The sequence below is a fragment of the Tympanuchus pallidicinctus genome, unplaced genomic scaffold (assembly GCF_026119805.1).
Source record: "Tympanuchus pallidicinctus isolate F22 unplaced genomic scaffold, pur_lepc_1.0 scaffold11, whole genome shotgun sequence".
Classification (NCBI taxonomy): Eukaryota; Metazoa; Chordata; class Aves; order Galliformes; family Phasianidae; genus Tympanuchus; species Tympanuchus pallidicinctus.
The window spans coordinates 22,696,321-22,718,853 of NW_026294627.1; the positions used below are offsets into that span (position 1 = coordinate 22,696,321).

Consider the following 22,533-nt stretch of genomic DNA (forward strand, 5'->3'; position numbering starts at 1 on the left):
GATCCTTGGGGCCCCTTCCAACTCATGCCTTTCTGTGATTCTGTGTTTCTGTGTGTCCTGAGTTCCCCTTCTGGAGATGAGCAAGTGACAGAAGGAGGTTTTTCTTCCCAGTTTTCCACTGACTTCTGGCAGAGCCTTACAAGCAATACTTTTTATCCTTCTTCCCAGAGAGGGACAGGAACTTCCTTAGACAGGGGAGGACTGGAGTTACTCTAATTCCCAATTTTTACTCTCCCTAGTTAACCATAAATTCAGTTAATTGTCAGCTGACTGAAACACTATTTTCCCCATTAATTGCTATGATACATCTATCAACAATCAGATCCACTGTTGAGCAAGATGTTGCAGAGTGCTAGGGTGAGGTTTAAAAGAAATTGTGTAGTTTCATTTGTTTTAGGTAAGACACCAGAAGAAAAAGTCAAGGGACCTTTTACATTATTACAGAACCTTTCTGGACTGTGCTACAGGGTAATAGAAGGTGCTGAAGTAAAAGTTTCTGAAGGATATGTTGAATATTTTCAACAAAGCATCCTGTGTGAGTGCAGAACAACTTCATCCAGCAATCACACAACTACCTGATTTTTCAGAAGGGAAAAAGGAATAGAAGCTCAATATATATATGCCTAGCAGGCACTTAAGGAAGTGAGAATGTTGACCCTGAAAAGTAAAGATAGCATAAATTTTACTTTGTTCACGAGGACTTTGGACAAGCTAGTTTCTTAGATTCTCCTTGTAGATAATAAAGGATGTTTACGAGTGCTTCTTACCTTCCATGTCTTTTCTATATTCTGCTATGATTTTATGGTAGAGAGAATGAAAGCCTAGATGACAAGGAGAGATGAAGCACCTGTGTTTTGGATGACCATTTGATTATTATATAAACTAATTTTACTTTGTGACATTTAATGTGGTACGCAGCTAATTGGCAAATTAGAATCCATATAAGAAAGCTAAATGGAGCAGAATGTTGGGTTGGTTTTTTTTTGAGCAAGAAGAGCTAACCTTTCCAAACAAAGCTTGGAGAACAAGCTGAACAAATCTCAGTGCAGATGTTCACTGATGACAGACTCCCTTATACAGGTCCACAGGTTCCTATTCACCAAAGATGTCCCTGGTTGATCTTTCTCTGCTGAGTGGCTTGGAGCCTGATACTAATGATCTTGAACAGGTGAGAAACACTTTTTATGGCATTATTCAGTAAAATTTTCTATGCAAATTTTATCTTTGTATATCTTTCCTAGGTATATAGAATAATGAAAGTAAAACAGACTTTGGATAGGCATATTTTCATTATCTTGCTTTGAAAAAATTATTCACTGAATATATGCAAGAAATGAAAAGCTGCTGTTGAATTGAGTGCAGCCTTTAATTCCCTGTAGTAGAAATTAGCACAAGGCTTTTTTAGAGCACTCATACTTCTCCTGTCTTTACACAACATCATGTCCCTGCTGGCACTGCTTTTTTGTGACAGAGCAGAATGGTGTGTCCTTTGATTACAAGGGAGAAGGCAAAAGCATTTGTGGGTGTTGCCCACAGGGCACAGTGGCAGGGACATGCAGCACAGCATTCTGTGAAGGTAGTTACAGAATTTTTGTTCTAGAACCTCCTGGTCTAGTGATTTGCCCAGGTTTGTGCTCACAGGCAATGTTTGCATTAGGGAGGAAGAAAGAAAGCAGGGTAATACAAATGTCTGAACAAAGCAAACCAGGATAAAGAAGATGATAGCAATGCTGTTACTGTCCTACATTGTTGTTTTGATTTTATTGTTGTCTTTCTGTAGTTGGTAACATCTTCAGATCAATATATTCAGCACTTTGAGTACAAGGAAGGAAAGGTTTTGCTCTACTTTGGGGAGGTAAGCAAGCCCAGTGGTTTTATGTTCTACTGTTTCAGTTAATACACAGAATCTTCCTTTTAAACCTACCATTGTATTTCACGCTCCATTACCTTCTGTGATTTTTGTCATTTATTAGTACTGAAAGTTTAGTTCAAAGAGGGCAGGGGAGGTGAAGGTGGGAGACATGCACATTCATCCTCAGCTCTTCTGTGTTGTAGATGTAGTCTGTGCCTCACCCAGCATGTGAAGTTCAGTATTTCTAGATCAAGATCAATACAGTAATAAACAAGTGTAATCATCAAATCCTCTAATTTCTGTGTTGGGCACTATAGTAGATGAAGGATACAAAGCTGCTAGAGAGTGTTCAGTGCAGGACTATGATGATGATGAAGAGTCTGAAGGGCAAGATGAATGAGGAGCAATTGTATAAAAGGTTTCTTTTAATTGAATATAGAACTATCAGAATTAACTCATCCATGCCATCCATGCAGAATAGCCAGGCTGGTATAGGCACAAATGAATGAGGAATTGATTAGCCTACACATCACAACTGTTGTTCATTCATGATCTTTGAGGTCTCTTCCAACCCGGGTCATTCTGTGATTCTGATTCTGTGATTCTGTGATTCTGTGTTCCTTTCTTGTGCAGCTCACAAGTGGACCAGAGCCAGACTGTATAGTATTTGGGGCAAAGCAAATTAATCCAATGGGCTTGGTTCAGCCAGCAAATGCCATCCTGTATGATTTTTACAACCCAGGTAAGGGCATATAAAAGTGATATGTAACTGATCAGAAAGTGACCCGTAATAGTAACTCTAGTTTATTAAAAGGTGTTTTTAATGTAGGATCTGAAATCACATGAATTTGTTGAGCATTAAAATAAAAAAAAAAGTCTGCAATTATTTGTACCCCAATTTAAGATCCCCATTTAACAGATATGATAACGGTATTTGAAAATTAGGTCAGACCTCTATTTTTCTTGAAGCTGAGATATCCCTGGCAGATATCCCTGGCAGATATCCCTAGAGCTTCATCCATGCTGACTTTTCTATTTATTGGCTAAGCATACATTAACCATTGGTGATCCTGTCTCCTTCCTCTGAAACAAGTTGTGGTAATTGTTGCCATATTGCTAAAATATGAAATTAAGATGCATGGTTTTCAGCCAGAACAAAAAAAAGGGGGGAAGAATACAGCTCAAAGCTTCAATAGCAGCCACAGCAACAAAAAAAGCAAAACCACAGAAGCAACAACCCAGGCTGTTGTCCAGCTAAAAGTCAAGTACTTGTACTGCATGTAGGTGCTGAGGCTACAGGCCTTTACGGATTTCATATGCTTATATGTCTCTCATATGCTGATTTGTCTGGACCAGAGAAAAACTGGGAAACAAGTGTAGTTCAAGCATTTAGGGTCTTCCATCTGAGCACTGTAATCCAGATCACTTTGCTTCATTTCCACAGACAGAAAGTGCAGTGTCTTCTACAGTGCTCCCCAGCACAGCGCCATGCTTGCCAAGGTGTGCCACGCCGAAGTTTGCCAGTGTGCAGAAGGTAAAAGAAATCTAAATACACCAGATGAAAAGAACCATTCATGGGAGAATTCTTTTACCCAGAAAAGACCTATGCATTTATATTATGCATTTACCCTAATGCATAAATTAGAACACAAAATATCCACTCATGTGTTACCAAAAACTTTGTTTTGAAGATATGCAGGATTATCTTGATAGTTGCATATGATATCTATTAACATATGCATATGTATGTAAAAAAGAAAATCACCACGCTTCTAATAAAGCTGTTCAGCTGTTTTGTTTTCTTTGATAATGTTGAGTGGATGATTAATTTTATACTGTATCTATTTAAGTATCCACAATTACAGAGACAGATGCATCATTTCTTTTCTTCATTCTAGGTCCTTGCCCAAGACAAAAATCAACTTTCAGTAAAAACGTGAAAGAAAACACACGTTTTAACTTTGTGTGCTACCAGCCTATTGCAGATTATGGTGAGGCATGAAAGACAATTGTCAATGTATTGTAAAAGCAGTTATTTTCAAAAAATAAGGCTAAATTTGTAGTCTTATATGCCTAGACCGCTCCTGGAATGAGAAGAGTTCCTTTATGTGGCCAGGAGGCAAAGAAGATGAAATGCTAAAGCTGTCCTCTGAGGTTAAGGGGAAAAATAAAGACCTCTGAAAGCTGTAGTCGGATGTTGAGGAAGGAAGAATGTATAACATTGTATTGCAGGGTTTAGAAAAGACCACTGACTCCATGATCTGTAATTTTAGAGGATTTATGAGATAAAGTGCAGTTTTCACAAGCAGCATGCAAAAGCTTAGCATTTCCCTTCTGCAGTGTTAGGAGAATAGTTTCCCTTTGGTTAATTTGCCTGTCTGACCTCTACTATGGATGACAAATGGGAAGATCTACTGGAGGAAAACTGATTTAGTATCTTTGGTGAAGAAAAAGCAAGAACTCAATCATATTTAGTAGTTTATTCCAGAACATATATAGCCAAAGAAAATACAATTTTAGAGGTTATTGATTAGTACCAGACTTGCTAAAAATATATTAAGTGTGCAGGATAATTGTGCTGTTGTCTTTTATATTACCACAAATTTTGAAAAGATAGCATACTGGCCTCTGCACTGACATGGGATAAAAGCTTAGCTGTTTTCAGTTTCTGGATGTAACTTCATGTTTCCATGTACCCTCACACAAGTGTTGTCTGTTGTAGTCTATGAAGTGGAGCTCCTCAACAGTACACAGAAGAATGTTTTTGATTACTATGAGGTCAGAATTCAGAGAATCCTTAAATTCAGTAAGTATCAAAATGTTTAGTTCCTTTTTTCGCACTCGAAGGAAAAATTTTTGATTAAACACTAACCAGCATGAGCCATTCAGATGCCTTGTCTTGCTGTCAGCATAGTCAGATACGTTAGGCCTGAAAGAAGACTGATTTATTGATTTGGTGCAGCTACATCACTATTAGGTTCAGCTCAGCTGTAGGTTGCTTTGGTTCACACTACATGGCAATCCCAGAGCACATACCTCCAATCCTCTCAGATGAAACTAATACAGAAGACACATTACAGCTGCATTTAATCCATGGCTCCAAACTGGGGCTAGTCTAAAGCAAATCTTCCAAAACATGTACTGTGCATATATTAGGTCCTCTGTATATCATTTTAATAATTATAATAACAAGAAGCCTTTTTTTTCCCTTTTGTTGCAATGCAAAGATTTGCAGAGCTCTCAGACAGTGTCCTTTTGCAGGCCTGCCATTCCAGCTGTGCCCACATGAATTTTACTCTATCAGCAGCATCAGTGAACACTGAAATTATTCAAAGGAATTTCTGGAAAGGCTGTCAGATGACAACTCAGACTTCAGCCACCAAGCTATCATGTGGTTTTCAGTTTTGAGTTTGGCAACCAGAGATTGCCTTTAAAGAAAAACTGTAAAGGTTTCAAAACTTCCCTTACTTAAGCAGAATAATTATCTCATTCTTTTGATCTTTGCCTAGAGGGCAAGTGAGGTCAGCCAGTACTTTAGGGCACACAACCTGTGATCTGTGTCAAATGTCCACTTAGTCAGAAGATCAGGTCCCTATTGGATGCATCCAGAGATGGCCAGTGATAATCAGGACTTTCCATATGCAGGGAAATCATAATACACTTCATGATCAAAACACTGCCTCTGGAAGATTACAACACCACGATGGAAAGTTTCTTTAATGCCTCCAGAAAACCTACAGGATCCGAAGAACTTAGAGCCATGGGCCTCACTGCATTTGTTCTTGCTCATAGGCAAGCCCTGGGAAGATTTTGCTTCTTGGTTTTTGGAAGAGATAGGTATCTTCTGAACCTAAAGTTGAACAGAAGAGGTGACTTCTCTCATTCCCACCTCCTTTAAAATACTCCTTTGTTTGTACTGTATGAAGTAGGTTACAAGCATCAGATTGTTTCAGTGGGGTTGGTAAAGTCTGGAAAGGGGAGCTAAGCCATGATGATGAAGAAAAAGCAAGGTGCAGTACCTTCCCAAATCATTTATATATAGAGAGATGCATTTTTATATATTAAAATCATCTATATTATCATCTATATATATATATATATATATATGTATTTGGAGATTGAAAATTGCATAATTATATAACAACTGTTACATTAATGGCTGATGATCCCTAGAGTATGAAATCTGCCAGGACATCTGTGAAGCATTTGAAGTGAGAAGCACCATAGTAATTTAAACGTAATGAACCTGAGGCAAAATTTTGTAATTTTCTCAAATAATTCTGATTCATCTTAACACTCCTTTGCATTCTTACAACAAAGTGAAAATTGGATATAGCTCAGGAACAGCAGAAAGTCTTGGATTTCATGAGAAAATCTACAGTGCTGCATGCTTCTTTGGAAATGCACAAATGTGAAACTGTATGCAGAACTGAAGACCAACTTTTATCTGGTCTGTACCTACCATATGTAAAATTAATTCAGGCTTCAGCTAGGAAATTGATATGGTTCTTAGTGCTACGTTTCACAGTTTAGCACTGTCTCAAATGCCCTGAAATCTTATTAGTGTTAAAATAGTCTAAATCAGATTTTTATTCTGCTCTTAGGATTTCATTGTGAATATTGAACTTTTCATAATTGTAATACAATACTTCAGGCAGCAGAGGCTGCACAAGTTTTTGTTTGCTGTTAGGAAGTCTGTGGTGTCTTACCTGCAGTCTAATCTGGTTTGATGTTGATTTGGTCACCTCAGTTGTGCACAACAGTTTGCACTATTGTTAGAAAGAATATAAGAGAATAACATGTAATCTGCATTTTTTTTTTTTCCAAGCGGACTTTGTGAACTGGTCTTCTAGCCAAAAAACTCAGTATACTCGTATCCTGTGTTAACTTGCTAAATAAGTCTCTTTCCAGATCTCATGCCATTTCAGTAATGGGCACTGCAGCTTTTAAATGAATAAGCTTCTGAGCCAGAATTAGACCATAATCTTCTAAGTTACTTTGATGTGGAGATTACAAAGTACATTTCCTACAAAGCAAGTTCAAAAGCAATAGTATAATGGGTAAATCAGTGACATTCAAGTCAATCATACTAAGGAGTTTTTAATACTGCCTGCTGCACTGTTGAGCCTCAATATATTTGAATTTTGTTTGCCAGTTTTTAAGATCACTATGTTTCTGAACAATCTGAAATGTAAGATAATGTTTTCTTTCTCCTTTGTCTTTTCTTTCAGTCTCTAAGATTGAAAGGAACCCCATAAAGTCTGAAAGATATCTAGAGCGAAAGATGCTCCTTCCATAGCTGTTAAAGAGGCTAAGACCACCATAAAAGGAAAAAGTGACTTACATTTAGCCAAGAAATGTTAAGGAAAATATGCCCTACCACAGCATTTACTCCCAAATGAAATATTAGCTTGACTTTGCGGTATTATAAAAGATTGGAAAGATTTGCATCTCATAGGCTATTGTTTTGCTCTTCATCAGGAAAGTTTATGGGTTTTTCTCTTCTCATACCACAGCTGCTGATGAAAGCATCCAAGTGGGAGCCCATCGACATTTCCTAAAGCGCTCCTCTTGCACGCTAAACATGGTAGCTGGGAAACGGTACCTTCTCATGGGGAAAGATGGGCAAACTGTCGATTGCAACAACAAGTAAGTGCAATAGATTCTGAGCCACAGAGGCTGCTAGCAAGGATCATGAATCCAGCTGATACTCAAACTGCTGGAATGCTTCCAGAAAGCAAAGGGAGGGCCAGATTTCTATAGGATTCTGATTCTGCTTTAATAAAATGCAGAGTATCAGCCTAAAGTCGAAAGGGCAGCTGTGGGTAACAGCTGAGCCACTCAAATCTATCTGTGTACAGCCTGGTTCCCACATTTCTAAGAATCAAAATTTGGCCCTTCTCCAATGGGTTAAAAACTCACAGCTGAAAGGGAGAATGGGAAATGCTGCATCATTCCTTATGCTGCAAATGTCTTACACAGTTTGTGCATTTGCCAAAAAAATGGGTGGGACTGTATCAAAGAGCAGCGCTCAAAGTTTCTGTTATATCATGTGTGGACATAGCTCATTATTCTCCCTTCTCATTGTCATACTTGAATATAAAAAGGGGAAATTATTTGAGGAGGAATGTAGTCTGTCCTTAGTAAGTATTCAGTGAGAAAGGCATCTTAAATATTTAATTCCTCAGGACAGAACTGGAGAAAGGTAATGCCTTTGAAAGCTTCCAGGATGGAGACTATCTCAGTGAAATTGTAAGCACCACTTCCTGCAATCCTAAAACAACCCCCCACCATATCTACTGACACCAGTGTGAATGCTAAACTTAGAGAGACTAATAAAGACCATATTTGTGGTGCTATTCCACAAAAATATAATGGAAACTCAGCCCAAGCTTACTGGTGTCTCTCAAAACACAAGTATATCCGCATTTGTCCCAGCTTGACAGTGATTATCTTGCTAAACTCAAGTCAAAGCTCAGTTAGCCTCCTGGTGGAATGAGGTTTCAGACAAGCTTTATGAGTAGTGTGACTCCTCCTCATCTCAGAGGTGCCTTGATGGAAGAGGGCAGCCTCTCAAGGTTTGTGCTTTCCTGTTTCTCTCTGTAAACACTGATGACTCACTTCCTTTACTCAGGATGCAGTACTTCCTTGACTCGCAAGCCTGGGTGGAGAAAATTCCAGAAGACAGGGAGTGTCACACCACCCGTAACCGGCAAGCCTGTGCTCACCTGCAGAGCTTCCTGAGCAAGTCTGACAACATCTGCCTCTTCTGAAAGGCTGCTTTGCTCCTTGCATCCCACCTGTGTTACTGCAGCTCAGCTCGTTCCTGATTTTTTCTTGTAAATCCTATACATCAGAGATGCACCAAGACACCACAGAGCTGCTTCCATGGCTGTTTTTCTTTTAGCAGCGTACTTGCTGAATGGGATATTTTCTTGTAGATTTTCTTGTAGATAGGGGGACAATGTGATAAAAATTGCAGCTATTCTACTGCTTACTGAGTTTACTGCACTCTATGCTGGTGAAAAGGGAGCAGAAATTTCTGCTACCTGACCCATTACTCAGTGGTATAATTATACTGGAGGGGATAAAATGAAAAATGATTTTTTTAATAGAACGTTTTTCTTTGCAGAGCTGATTGATTCCCTCAGTCGTTGTCAATGAACATTAAAGAGACCAAGAAATTTGCATGGGTCAGAAAGAAGGCTTGATATTTATGGGCTTACCAAGTACAGCTTGCTGCTGAAATAAAAGATATTAGCACTCATGCTTCAGCACATTATTTCTGTGAGAGCTCATACGGGGAAACAAATGAACCCAACTTGTACTCAGTAGGATTCCCATACACAGTTTTTAAACTGGAACTGGCTCAGCATCAGGGATGAACAACTGGTCTGAATATACCTGAATATATACAGAATCCTGCATGGGCTGTCAGTTAGTGCAGGTAGCTCACTGAGGGCATAGAGCTGTTTTCCAACTATACTCTGTATCACGTATCTTTCAAGCTTTTCCTTCCCATAGTTTAATTAATTTGCACTACTCTAAAGAAGAGTTGCAGTCCATGGCTGCATTTCTCTCAAACATTGCTGCTCCTGCAGGCAAACAGCTCTGCAGTGGAGTTGCAACATTTGTCAGGCAAAGGCAGGAGGTTTCTCCTGTTGTAATTGTAAATGCTTCTACAAATGTCAAACTAAGTTGACAGTGAAAAATAACCTCCAAATTCAAAACATCCCTTTTCTTAAAATAGGAGGATCTGCAGCAAATGTTAATAGGGATGACTTTTGAATGTAGGTTTTACACCTTTGATTTGCCAACAAAATGCTGTTTGGCAGTCATCTCTGAAACAAAGCAATGAATATTTGCTGGGCAGGTCACCATCCTCAGATGCTCATACCACTGCCTGTGTGCCAGAACTTATTGAGTACAAAATTTGCTACCTGGACTGCTTGAGTTATTCTGCAGCCAAAACAAGATGGGCCTTTATCAACAACATAGTTAGTAGGCCCGTGCTGATCTCATGACATAGTAGTGTCATGAGCTAAATGACATTACTATATAGAAAGGGCAGCAATGAGCCTTGTGTGTTTTCAGATTCTACACAGCAGAAGCATCCACCAGAGCATCTACACTGCAAGGGCCTTCAGATTCATATACAGCTAGCCTGTTGTGTGCCAGCCATGTGAACAGCTCAGCTGTTTTTGAAGGCCATAAACTCAGCATTAATGCTGGCTAAACTCAGGAGTGCCACCCAGTCAGCTGCAGGGCATTGCATGGATGGAAGGTGGGGAAGGCTCTTTCTACAAAAAGCTGTACCACCACTTCATGACATCTGCAAGGTGGGATAATAAACCTCTTGGGGATGAAAATGAGATACTTAAATTAACATAGAACAATTTGTTTTGCAGAGGCTTGTGTCAGCTATCAAATATAAGAAATGTGACTGTAATACATGGACATATATTCTCATCCCTTTATTACAGAGCTTATAGAAGTATCAGTGATATGGCAAAATTCTGATGAGGTCAGTAAAGCTACTGCTAATTTTCATTTATTTAAAGTTGGAGATATTCAGTGCTGGGCTAGATGAGGCCCTGGGCAACCTGGTCTAGCACTTGATGTAGTGGTTGGCAATCCTGCACGTGGCAGGGGAATTGGAACTAGATGATCTTTGAGGTCTCTTCCAATCCTAAGCCATTCTGCGATTCTGTGATAAAGAATAAGGGCTTCCACTGACATATCAATTATCCAATAATTCTGTTGATAGTTAAGAAGTAATACTAAGCGTGGTCATGGCCAAATCCTTTCTTGTGCTCTCTGGGACTTGAATTATGCACCAGCATCTGACCCTTCTGCTGCATGGAGTAGATTTGTAAGCTCATCAGGAGCTCACAGGTTCTTGCTTAGCAGACAAATCACCAAATAATTGCTAGACTCAAGCATATGCAGTATGCAGTGAAAGCATCAATAAATTTTCTTATTAAGTCTAACATGTATTTTACATAATTTCCTCCTTTTTATCTCAAGACGAGTCTAAGATAAAATTGCTCAGTGCCTGAATCTTGCAACTTTCTTTGCTCAAATGCAGTCTCCCCTTGGGAGAGCTATGTGTGGTTATTAAAAACTATTTTTTATTTTTATTTTACTCTACTTTGATAATCTGGAACCCTTTGCTTCCTGGGAAACCCTTTAAATCTAAAACCTTTTAAATTAAAACCCCAATCCAAGCAGCTAGTGTAGATCAATCTCTATCCCCCTCTATTTTTCCACCCAAAACCATCAAGCAAATTAATTGGCAGAGGGAAGACAATAGTGGAATTATTCTCTGTTGCCACAGTTGTCAACGTTTGCAGGTAGCGCAGTTGAAGACCTGCTGGAGACTCGGCCAGCACCATGGAGGCCTGCTTGAGGGCTTTAGAAGCATTCATCTCTCCCTCTGCTGCCACAACCTGTGATGTAAAAGAAATACAAATGGCATTGCAACACCATCACCTTTACAATGAGGAGGAAACAGAAGAACTTGGGAGCCCAGAGAAAGATACAGGACATTGCAGATTGGAGGTAAGTATAGCTATGGGTCTCACCTTAGCTCTTGCTTGTCGTGTAGTCTCTGCTTCGGCTGCCATCACCCTCTGCATGGCCACAGGAATCTTGACATCTTTGATCTCCACACGAGCCAGTTTGATTCCCCACTGCTCTGTGGCATTGTCAAGGATGGCCTTGGAGACAAACACAGTATCCAGCAAAAGAGCACAGGGGGAGCAGGAAGAACTCTGTGGGATTTACTGTGCCACGTCAACAGAAGGGAAGGCAGACTACAGGAAGATGGAACGTACCAAGGTGCTGGCACACACTGTGGTGTGAACACAGCAGGTACCCCAGCCTTATGAAACTCTTGCTGATCTCTGATGTGAGATACTGGTCAATACTTGAAGTTTTTCCCTGTGTAAGACTTTCGTAGGGGATCACTGCTGCCCTCTTTTTAGGTAGGCACTTTCCTTATTTACAAACTAATACTTTAAGAGTCTTTAAGAATAGTATTATGTTTTCAATGTACAAACACATTATTGGCAAATGATACATCACAGTCCTGCAGCACTCAGGATCTGTGTTGGCCATCATGACAGAAGGTACAACAACTCCATTGAGGGTCCGCTTAGGGTGGAGTTTCCCACAAAAAGCAGTCTTGTTTCCTATTGCTTGCAGCCAACTTTGGGCAAAGACTGCATATGCTGATTTATTCAACTCATCAGACAATTTCAGCATCTTCATTGCTATCTGAGAGGAAATAACTCTTCTAGAACAATCTTGGGAAATACCTTTCCAGTAATTCTTTCTTACTTCAAGCAATGAGAAGTAAAACTGAAAGGACCACATAGGATTTTTTTCTACTGTTGAAGAAAATGAATGAGATTATTTCTGATTCACTGCTGCCCAGAACTAACTTCTATGCTTGACAGTAAACCCAAGATGTACCTGGATACTGTGTGCAATCTCTTCTCGACCAGCCAGGAGCTGAGCCAAGGTCTGTGTACCCAGCACATTTCTCAGGGCTGTCTGTGCCAATAGGAAGGTGGCTGAATGTACATTATTGACATTGGCAACGGCACAGACTGCACTGTGGATCCTGTAGTACACCACCCCGTCCACCTGAATAGTAACAGCATCTTTTGTCAGAATCTGTGTTGGAGAAACATACAGAATTAGAGAAGTATTCAATAAGGCACAGCTTGACAATGAAGGGGAGTCATAATCTTTCTTTTTCCTTTAGTGAAGAATAGATCCTGAAAATTCATGGAAACTAAGAATTCCTTCTGGTTTCTTTGGCATTCCCCCCAAAGAGATGACTTCAAAGAAATCATCCTGCATCACCAACAATTTAAATTAGGGCAAAATGTTCTACATAGTTTTTAAACAACTGTTTCAATAGTAAGTAAATCTCATCACCTGCATGAATTTCATCTGCAATGATAAATTATAGTTATCCTGTTCCTTCCTTGTAGAAAGGGCCAGAACTGATTTCACACATTGCATGGAGTTTGTTAAAGCAGTGCTACTTTCTTTACACAATGTAATTGGTGTAATACACCAAAAATTAAAGCAAAAGAGAAAAGCAAAGTGCAAAAATAGTGAGAAGAAATTCTGAAAGATATTTCAGTATTCCTAAAGGAACTGTGTCATATTCTGCCAGTGCAAGAAGATGTAAGTGCCTGCACTTCAGCTTGGAGAAGAGAAGGCTGCGGGATGACCTCATTGCAGCTTTTCAGTCCCTAAAGGGAGCCTATAAACAGAAGAGGAGTCAACTCTTTGAAAAGGTAGATAACAGCAGGGCAAGGGAAAATGGTTTTAAGTTGAAAGAGGGAAGATTTACATTGGATATCAGGGGGAAGTACTTTACCAGGTGAGTGGTAAGGTACTGGAACAGGCTGAGAGAGGTTGTGGATGCCCCATCCCTGGAAGTGTTCAAGGCCAGGTTGGATGGGGCACTGGGCAGCCTGGTCTAGTATTAAATGTGGAGGTTGGTGGCCCTGCCTGCAGCAGGGGCTTGAAGCTTGATGATCCTTAAGGTCCCTTCCAACCTTGGCCATTCTATGGCTCTATGATTCTGCACCTCAACAGGCAGCTGGTCACAGCAGAGCACTAATGACTCCCATGACTGCTCCCCTTTTCAGTGTCTCTTGCCTGCAGTTAAGTGCTCCATGGAAGCTCTGCCAACATTTGCAGAAGCCTTGCCAAAAGTTGCTAAATCTCATGCAGTACAAGTATGTAACCGCTGTCCTTCCTGCTTTCTGTTTTTGGGGAGCCACCACATGCACCCCTGTAGCCTCGCATCTCAGCTGTCTCCTATTCAGAGCCCCAACATCATCTTCTTTATTCTTTAACTAGCACTTCAGCAAAGGGTGTTTGCTTGGCCTGTAATGATGCATCTGCAGGTCTTCAAAAGCAGGTGTTTTGTAAGGTCTCTGGAAGTCCAGAGACAAAACAAAAAAGCTAAACTCTATAGGGTAGCTCACAGCTGCAAGACTACAAAGCACCCACAACATTTTTGATCTTGCCATGAATCAGCTGTTTTGTTTCTGATCTGGATGGCTGCTGGAAAATAGTTACCTCTTGCGGAGGAATGTTACACGTAACAGTTCTAAGGTCAACCTTGATAAACGTATCTGTACATGGAAGTATGAGAATCAAACCTGAAATAAAGAAATAATTAGGTGAAACACTTGCTTCTGAGAGCTGACTTGAGCCTGGTGCCTGTACGAAGCAAGCAGATGGAAACAGGGTGGGGAAGGAGTCAAGGAGCTGTGTAGCATTTTATTACTACAGCTGTCCTTCTGCTATAGAAGGTTACAGCAGTGAAGCTTTGCATTTTCAAATAATAGAGGGAAATGCAGATATCTGCAAATGATGTGAACTTATTAGACCTTAATGGTTTAGAGCTGTGGTCTGGGAATGGATAGACATCATTCTGGTTTCAAATCTGCCATGAGACTTGTGGCAAAAATTCCATCTATGCTTTTGCTAACTCCATTCTTTCAGCCATAACACTTCTGCAATATGTGTGCCCATCCAGGAAAGGCACCTTTGTCCAGAGTCTTCCACCACCTTTAGGCCTTCAGGTTAGGAGGAACGCTGTCCTTAGATATGAGCAGTCCTGTGTAGCAATCCCCACTCTCCCATCATGAGAGCAGGAGCCTTGACACAATTCTTCTAAACTCTGCACCATATTTGGCTGCCCAGAGCCATGCAGAGAAAATCTGTGCCTGCCCAATGGCTGGCAAGATGAAAGACACCCTCTGAAAACAGTTTTTTTGTCTTATTATTTCGACTTCCAACCTGACCAGTTTTATTGCACAGACGTGGTTGCTGCACCAATGCAAATTGCTAGCATTGCTGGGTTACTTTATTTGCAATTGGCAACCTGATCCCACTCAAATGTAACAAACGCTGGGTAGATAAAGTCTGGAAAGGCCCCTGCACTTATAGTTCTACAGAATTGAAGGCGAATTAAAGTCCTGGCAAGAACTTGTAGTTTTGGAAGTGAAGTACGAGGAGAATCACCACAGTCACTCAAACAAATCTGAGCTGAAGTCTGCATTTTAACCTCCCAGAACTCTCACTAGTGCCTGCAGCGTAAGCTCAACCTTCAGTCATCCAATCTACTGAACAGCAAAGCCACAACAGCTCTTCAACCAGAAGTCCTTCAACTAGAAGCCTTTTGACCTTCTGTGCTGTTCTCTGTGGGATGACATTACCTTCTATTTAGAAAAGCAAAAGTTCTGCAGGCAAAAGACCTGCAGCAGAGAAACTCCTCATTCCACGTATGCTTTAAAGAAGGATTTCATGGACCTCTGTAATTCTCCTTGGGATTACAGCGCATCCTAATAGAGTAAAACTGCATGCATTCACCTGGTCCCTTGGCTTTCTTAGACAGTATACGTCCCAGACGAAATACAACAGCACGTTCGTATTCTCTGACAACCTAGGAAAACATTTCAAAGTTAGAATTTTACAAGTAATTCTATTCATGCTCTCTGGCATGACTTTTTTTTTTTTTTTTTTTTTTTTTTTTTCCAAATCTATAACATCCATATTAAATGTGAAAAATACAGTCAACATAGGGTCAACAATGCTGCAAGTTACCAAGCATTTTATATTTTCTCACATCATTGCTGGAAAAATTCAGACTTTGGCCCTGTGAATAAGTCATAAAACAGATCAAATATGCAAGAAATGCTGCTGATTTAATGAGGCTGACCACAGCTCTTTCAACACCAGTGCTACAAGTAGAGGAGCTGTAGGCAGAGTATACCATCAGAATGTTGACATAACTACTTCAGATAGTAGGGTTATCCATGGTATGGTGCTAAGGGCAATCACTCTGGTGATTCAGCCCTAAAAACTTCTTTAAATTAGTCGTATCATGCCTATGTCTTGAAGGGACTGTAGGCTTAGGTTGTATAGTCCCTCTGTGTGGGCGCTTACTCCTTTTTCCATCAGTATCTGTTACTTGCTGTCGTTGGCAGCACCAGGTGTGAGTTCTTCAAAAAAGTTTGTAATTTATTCTCCCAGGGTTGTTGTAAAGCAGGAAAGCTTAATTGACTATGGAAGTTGATATGATAAGAAGTCAAATTAGAAGGTTTTGTTGATATAGAAAGTCAGTGGAAATACATGAATCTCTTGGACTCAGAACACATCTGCACTGCAAAGCCTTCTTATTTCCAGAAAGTGAATGGAGAATCTTTGAACAAATAGAAAAGAGTAACAACAGTAATAACGAAGCATTCTTTGGGTGCCCCACATCCCACTAGCTTACCTTGATACACGCCCAGATGGAAATAGGAAAGGTTATGAGCACCAACAGGAAAGATATGGAAACCAGGATCCATCCACAGACACCAATTCCTTCCCGCCTGTCAGCTGTAAACAGTAAGGAAGAGGAGCAAAGTGAATGCAAATCCTGAAACGAGTTGTCAGAGGAATGCAGACCTAGCCCACTGCAATCACTATGGAATGCAAAGTCCACAAAGAGTCAGTCCCTCTCTCCTCCCTCTCAGCACAAATACATAACCAACAATCCAGCTATATATATACTTCTTCTGCATGAAAGGTTAAAAGATTTTTGCAGGGGAGAAACAGGAGCAGTGACAGGCATTGCCAAAACTGGGGACTTGGAGATATAAAAGATCAGGTAGAATGTATGTATGGATATGAATCACTGAGAAAGTGTGTTACACCTGGGATAGGAGATCTAGTTTGTACAAAAGCAGATAAGAAAAATTAGGGGAACTCCTCCATCTTTAGATAGAGGTTTTGAGGAATATTAATGGACCAGTCCATCCACTGGAAGACAAGCTTCAGAATTAGTGGTTGTCTAAGTGCACACCCAGGAACTGTGGGTAAACTGCGCTTAGCTCTTCTCATCACAAAATTTAATTATTTTAGTGCCTGAAGGAAAGGTGGTGGTGAGTTGCTGTTCATGTACTAAAAGTCTGGGAGGCTCTTTGTAGGGGAAAGTGGACCAAGGAGTTGCTGCTTTCTGGCGAGATCAGAAACTGGAGCTGCAGGGACACTCGCAGCAGAGGCAGAAGGTGAGAAATGGATGCCATGAAACCTGTCATGAGAGCAGAGCACTGCAATGTCAACCAAATCCTGCTGAATGCAGAAATGCCTTGGACCAGGAGAGCTGCAAAGAAAGCAAAAGATGCAGGGCTTGTCTGAAGGGTTGCCAGCTTTGAGGTCCACATGAGGCTGTTTCCTTTCTGACTTGCGCTGTTCTTAAAAACAAATCCACTCCCATGCTGATGCACATATGCAGTGTATTTTTTTTGATGTTACCTCAGTGGTGTAAGGCAACACTAGAAATTTCTCACATTAAATAAACTTAATGTACAGACAGAAACTGATAAATAGGAAGAAAAACTTATATATACTTTGTGAAAAAAACTTGCCACCACATTGAGACAGTGTGAGGTTACCTGATCAGTGACCTGATCAGGTTACCTTGTGCATACCAGGCAACAGACCGGCAGACTGGGAGGACAGGTTTGTTGGAAAACACCCATGATCCTGCAGGAGACACAAAGGCCTCCCGCAGTGCTTTCCTCCTGCAGGAAATTCCTTGCAGAGCTCCTTGCAGGTTGCAGCAAGGAACCCACCTCAACTGCACGACTGGGTGTTAAAACTTCGCTCCTTGCAGTTTTCCCTTCTGAGATCCTCGCTGGAGATTTAACTGCTCACACTGAAGTAAGTTTGTGTCCAATAGGGCCAAGCTTCAGGACATAGACCTGCTGCCCTGGGATCCTGGCATCCCTCCTGACAATAATGTATATTCCCTGGTTGCTTAATGAGGTATTATCAGCCATTCCATAGTCACTGTAGGAATGAGGAGTTCCTCTGAGTAAATTACCATGCGGACCCTAAGGTCATGTGCTTGAAAACAGGGCTGTTGAGATTTCACATGAAAAGCTTTAACCTTTTCACAACCACAGTTCTCTTCACATTACACCAAGAGTGTGTCAGGCTATAGCAGGTACATGAAGTGCCAGCAGTTGACTGTCTTCTGATCTATGATTCTAGATCATAGAAACTGATCTATGAAAGCTGTGGATTGGGCATCATTCATAATTCTTAATCAAAAGCTTGGAGAAATTTGTTACAAGGGGGTGTTCTGTTCACCAGCAGACAACGTTCTGCCCAGTCCCTATTTCACTTAAATGATTAACATGGAGAAAAGTGCCTGGAAATCTTTTTCTCCAGTGCCAACCTTTGCCATGAACCCCCCTCAAAAGGTGATTCTGGATGGTAGCATCATCCGCCATCACCTACATGAGACCACTGTGAGGATGGATAGGAATGACACACACCTGATAGGACTGACACAATCCAGAGAGGTGGGACTATCTGGGAACAAATGACTTTGCAGGTCAGTATTCAAACGGCTGAGAAGAGAGAGGTCATAATATCACTCATCATAACTATGGCTAAGAAGCACCCACTCATCCAAAACTTGACAAATTATGACTGACTCCTCCATGAGACCTGTCCTGGGGATCCTGATGCCAGCTAAAAGTGTTGAGTCCAATGAGAAAAGCAGGATATAAAGATACACCTGTTTACTATACAATAGCAATCCAGTCTCCAAAGACCATCACAAATGTACTCTGATAATTCCAAAATTTCGAACCATTTAACCACACAACTAATGGGAGTTTCTACAAAAACACAATAGTGAAGAATAAATCCAGTAACTCAACATGCCAGTGACTTAGTTTTGCTGCACCTGTATATTGATTACCATAGCCATGACCAGCAGAAACCTCCCTTGCATCTGCAGCCCATAGCAAACTAAAAGGTGCCTCTGACTTCTGTACCCATTACCTCTTTCTTTCCACAAGCACCCAAACCAACCCTGCTGTCCCCACATCTGTCCACTGCACCACCCATTCTTATGCCCACAACAATGGAAACAGAACACATTGCCCCAAACAACTTTGGTTTGGTAACAGTTCCTTCTCTTGACAAGAGCACTAGGTGCTCCTCACACAAGCCCAACCACATTAAGTTCCTTTTTGGGGCTGAAAATCCCTGCTATTCCTCATTTATTCACATTTTTCCCATTCCACCTCATCCCTGGATGTTTTAGTCTCTGGGGTCATTTTCCTGGAAGGTAAGTGCTGAAGCATGGTGGCAGCGCAGTAGGAGGTATTTTGCCTCATCACTTCCAGTGGCAGATAATGCATTTTCATCTCCGGCCCATAAGTGAGATTTACAATGAATGCTTGGTTACAAACATATTCTTCTTGTTTGGTTTCTATTGAGAAAAACATAACCACGCACAAAAAGATGATGCTTACCAATTAGATGTTCTATGTTGTTTTTCTTGGGTGTCTCTTCTGTGGGATCCATCTCATTCCAGGGAAGTTCTGATCCCCTCACAGACAGGACAGCAACATACCTCAACACAGCACAGCACCCATGCGATGCACCAAAGAGGGAAGCACAGGGACAGAAGGAGGAATCCCCACCTGTATCAGAGTCGTCTGGGAGTTAGTTACCCTGGTGAGGAGGACGTGTTTACAAAAACAAAGACTTGTGGATCACCGTTGCCCCTGATGTAATTCCGTGCTCTTCTGTGGCAGGCTTTTGGCTGGGGAAATACATGGCTCAGCTGATTTTAAACCATGCAGTATCCAAACTAGAAATTATTTCAGTGAATCACAGAAATATTTATCAACGCAGATTTAATAATAAAAAAAAGACAAAACTGTAAGAGAAGAAATCTAGTATGTATGGAGTACTGCTCTTCTGCTGCTCATTTTTTAGTATGAAAAGTGCCCATGCTGTATGGAATTTATCTTCAGACATTTCTTGACACTTTACGTCGCAGTAGGTAGAACCCCCTTGTGCCAGATAACTAAAAAACTCCAGCAGGAACGCTTCAGCTCCAAAGGCTTTTAACATTTTTTTTCCGCAAATATGTTTTCTTTCATTTCTAAAACTTCCCTTTCAATACAGGAATCAAACAAAGTATAACAGAGACAAGCAGAAATGGTTTCAAACTAAAAGAGGGAAGATTTAGACTGGACATAGTGAGTTTCTACAATAAGAGTGGTGAGGCACTAGCAAGGTTGCTCTGATAGGTGGTGGATGCCCCATCCCTTCAGATACCCAAGGTCAGGCTGGATGGGGCTCTGAGCACCTGATGGAACGTAGGTGTCCCTGTTCACTGCAGTGCAGTTGGACCAGATGGCCTTTCAGGGTTCCTTCCAACTCAAACAATTCTATGATTCCATAGTAATTTTAGCAAAGCATTTTAGACTAAGATATACTGGAAGACTGCAGCAGCAGAGAGCAGCCTTCTCAAAGGACACAAAACAGTTATTTGAGAATAAGGCATATTTTTTCATATGTAGTCTATGACTTTGACATATAGCCACATTCATTCTATGGTTGTTTTCTATGGGCATCCATTACCTCAAGCATCTTGGAAGATCTGGTTCCAGCTTCATTTCATTCCAGCCTTCATCTATGCCAGTAACCACATGGTCCCAGATGGGTTATTCAGCACTGATTGCTCCCCAGAGAATTCTATTCCAGCTTCACAAAGACTTCAACCTACCCTTGCTGAATGGATGTTTGAAGTTACAGTGGAAACTATAAGCACAGCTTGCAAAATTGTGATTCACATGTTTATCTCACTATTCTCCAATAGTCACAATATCTATATGAAGTTATCTGCTGCACTTCCCCAGTGATTTGACCTCTTGGCTGTAAGATGAAACCTGCTCATAGAATCATACAATGGTTTGGGCTAGAAAGGACTTTAAGATCATCTAGTTCCAACGCCCTGCTATAGGCAGGGACATCTCCTGCTAGACCAGGTTGCTCACAGCTCCATCCAGCCTGGCCTCAAACATCTTCAAGGTGGGAGCATTCACAACATCACTGGGCAACCTGTTGCAGTGTCTCATCACCCTCATAGTAAAGAATTTCTTCCTAATACAAGGTTAGGGTTAGTAGTCACAGTCTACCCCCTTCCAGTTTAAAACCAATTCCTCTTGTCCTATCCCTATATGCCTTTATAAAAAGTCTTTCCCCAGCTTTTCTGTAGGCCCCCTTCAGGTACTGGAGATGATCATGACAAATGCCTATTAACAGGACAGCAGGTAAAAGAAATATGTGCTCTTAATTATTTCAGAAAGGAAAATCTAACATGCAGAACTACCCTCATATTATTATTTTGAAGTAACTGTTTTTATGGTAAATAACTTCATTATTGCAGATCATTTGAATACTACAGCCTACATAGCTGCTCACACCATGAGACACAAGGGCAAAACATTCAAATCCAACAGAAATAATTGCTCCCTGCTGTTTAGTGAGAAGTCCCTGAGGTGCCTGTAAATATAACTCATGAAGGTGACAGAAGCAGATGGTGTGTTTATTTGATGTACAGGAACATTACTGTATTACTATTTGTGTTAACTTCAGTTGCACTTTCTCTCTCTATGTTTCAAACATTTGAAGTTAAAAGGTAGGGCAATTTTAAGTCATTTCTCCTTGGGCTATGCTGGGAATGCAGACACACAGCCACTAGCCCTCATGTTTCCACCTGTAAAACACGTGAGCACTCAAGCAGCCTCCAAGCTGCAAGTTCACTAATGCTGACCAGCCTGGTACAGTAGCACAAAGCAAAACAGCTCAAGTCCAAAGCCACTTTAGCACCGCTTACTGACGTGGACACAGCAGTAAGTAAACGTGGTTCTGGTGGGTGGGTGGTGCAGCACTTCTGCAGCGTGTGCTGATACAGTTAGAGCCTTTAATGTCTATTCCTGGATCATCACAAAGGCTTAGGTCAGACAAAATGATATATGGCTTACCTGCCAGCATTCCATTCTCCAACATTTCCCTGCACCAACCACTATATTTGCAAAATGTGACCAGTCCTTTACAGTCTAAGGTTTCCACTTGCTCTACTTATCCCATCATAGAGTAGATATGACATTTGCAGGTCATGAGATTTGCATATAACATAGTTCTAAGTTTCTGTTTGCTTCTTTCTGATCTTTTAAGGCCCATCTTCCCTCGCATTCCTTTCCTGTTTCTGAATTCTATCCCCACTACCACCCAGAACAGACAATAGCCTTTTGCTCTGGGCTTCTCATTCATCTCCCTTAGGACACCGAGGAGATTACCAGTAACATCTTGCTACTTGTAGGAACATCACCATATTGCTCCTCCTCCTTTTGTGTGAAAATGGTATCAGCTTTCTAGAACAGAAGATCACAGAATCACAGAATTGTAGGGGTTGGAAGGGATCTCTAGAGACCATCGAGTCCAACTCCCCCGCAAAGCGTGCTCCCTACAGAAGATGGTGAGATGACAGGAAGGTGTTGACACCACCGGCTACTTCATGAGACCATGAATAAATATAAGACAGAACCAATCAAATGGGTTCTCTGCATCTCAACCAAGAGAGGCAGACAATTGACACAAAAGTAAGAATGCTCATATTGTGGTGAGTTTCATTCCAGGCCCAATCAAGCTCACATCACTCCACTGCAAGTCAGAAGAAGAAGATGACAAAACCATTACTCTTTCTCTCATATTTAGTACAACTGCAATTAGAGCACTTGAAACAGTGAAACTTGCATTTGCAAAAACTGTCCCAGTAGGTTCGC

At 40.9% G+C, this 22,533-nt stretch overlaps 2 protein-coding genes across 2 annotated transcripts in view; one reads left to right on the forward strand and one right to left on the reverse strand.

Annotated features, from left to right (window-relative positions):
* Window positions 1-9,119, forward strand: part of LOC128074725 (complement C4-like) — a 42,073-nt gene extending 32,954 nt beyond the window's left edge. Inside the window, exons 34-41 of the mRNA XM_052670786.1 lie at window positions 1,081-1,168; window positions 1,781-1,855; window positions 2,486-2,594; window positions 3,297-3,386; window positions 3,751-3,843; window positions 4,575-4,658; window positions 7,369-7,501; window positions 8,487-9,119. Of these exons, the coding sequence (XP_052526746.1) occupies window positions 1,081-1,168; window positions 1,781-1,855; window positions 2,486-2,594; window positions 3,297-3,386; window positions 3,751-3,843; window positions 4,575-4,658; window positions 7,369-7,501; window positions 8,487-8,625 (811 nt within the window). The 3' untranslated portion in view covers window positions 8,626-9,119. The remainder of the gene's footprint in view (window positions 1-1,080; window positions 1,169-1,780; window positions 1,856-2,485; window positions 2,595-3,296; window positions 3,387-3,750; window positions 3,844-4,574; window positions 4,659-7,368; window positions 7,502-8,486) is intronic.
* A 592-nt stretch (window positions 9,120-9,711) lies between these two features.
* On the reverse strand, window positions 9,712-19,974 carry STOML3 (stomatin like 3). The gene is made up of 7 exons (XM_052670881.1): window positions 19,207-19,974; window positions 16,167-16,270; window positions 15,260-15,332; window positions 13,961-14,043; window positions 12,329-12,532; window positions 11,437-11,571; window positions 9,712-11,301 (listed from the first exon to the last, which is right to left on the reverse strand). The coding sequence occupies exons 1-7, from the start codon at window positions 19,256-19,258 to the stop codon at window positions 11,101-11,103; spliced, it is 852 nt and encodes a 283-aa protein (XP_052526841.1). The 5' UTR covers window positions 19,259-19,974; the 3' UTR covers window positions 9,712-11,100.
* Between the last annotated feature and the right edge of the window lie 2,559 nt (window positions 19,975-22,533).

Bases quoted from the DNA above. Each gene is read 5' to 3' on its own strand.
- STOML3 (XM_052670881.1), bottom strand. From the start codon at position 19,258: ATGGATCCCACAGAAGAGACACCCAAGAAAAACAACATAGAACATCTA. The intron at 15,333-16,166 runs GTAAGCTAGTGG...ATGTTTTCCTAG, and splicing joins CCATCTGGGCGTGTATCAAG to GTTGTCAGAGAATACGAACG. The intron at 11,572-12,328 runs GTACATCTTGGG...TTTGTCTCCAAG, and splicing joins AGATTGCACACAGTATCCAG to GCCATCCTTGACAATGCCAC.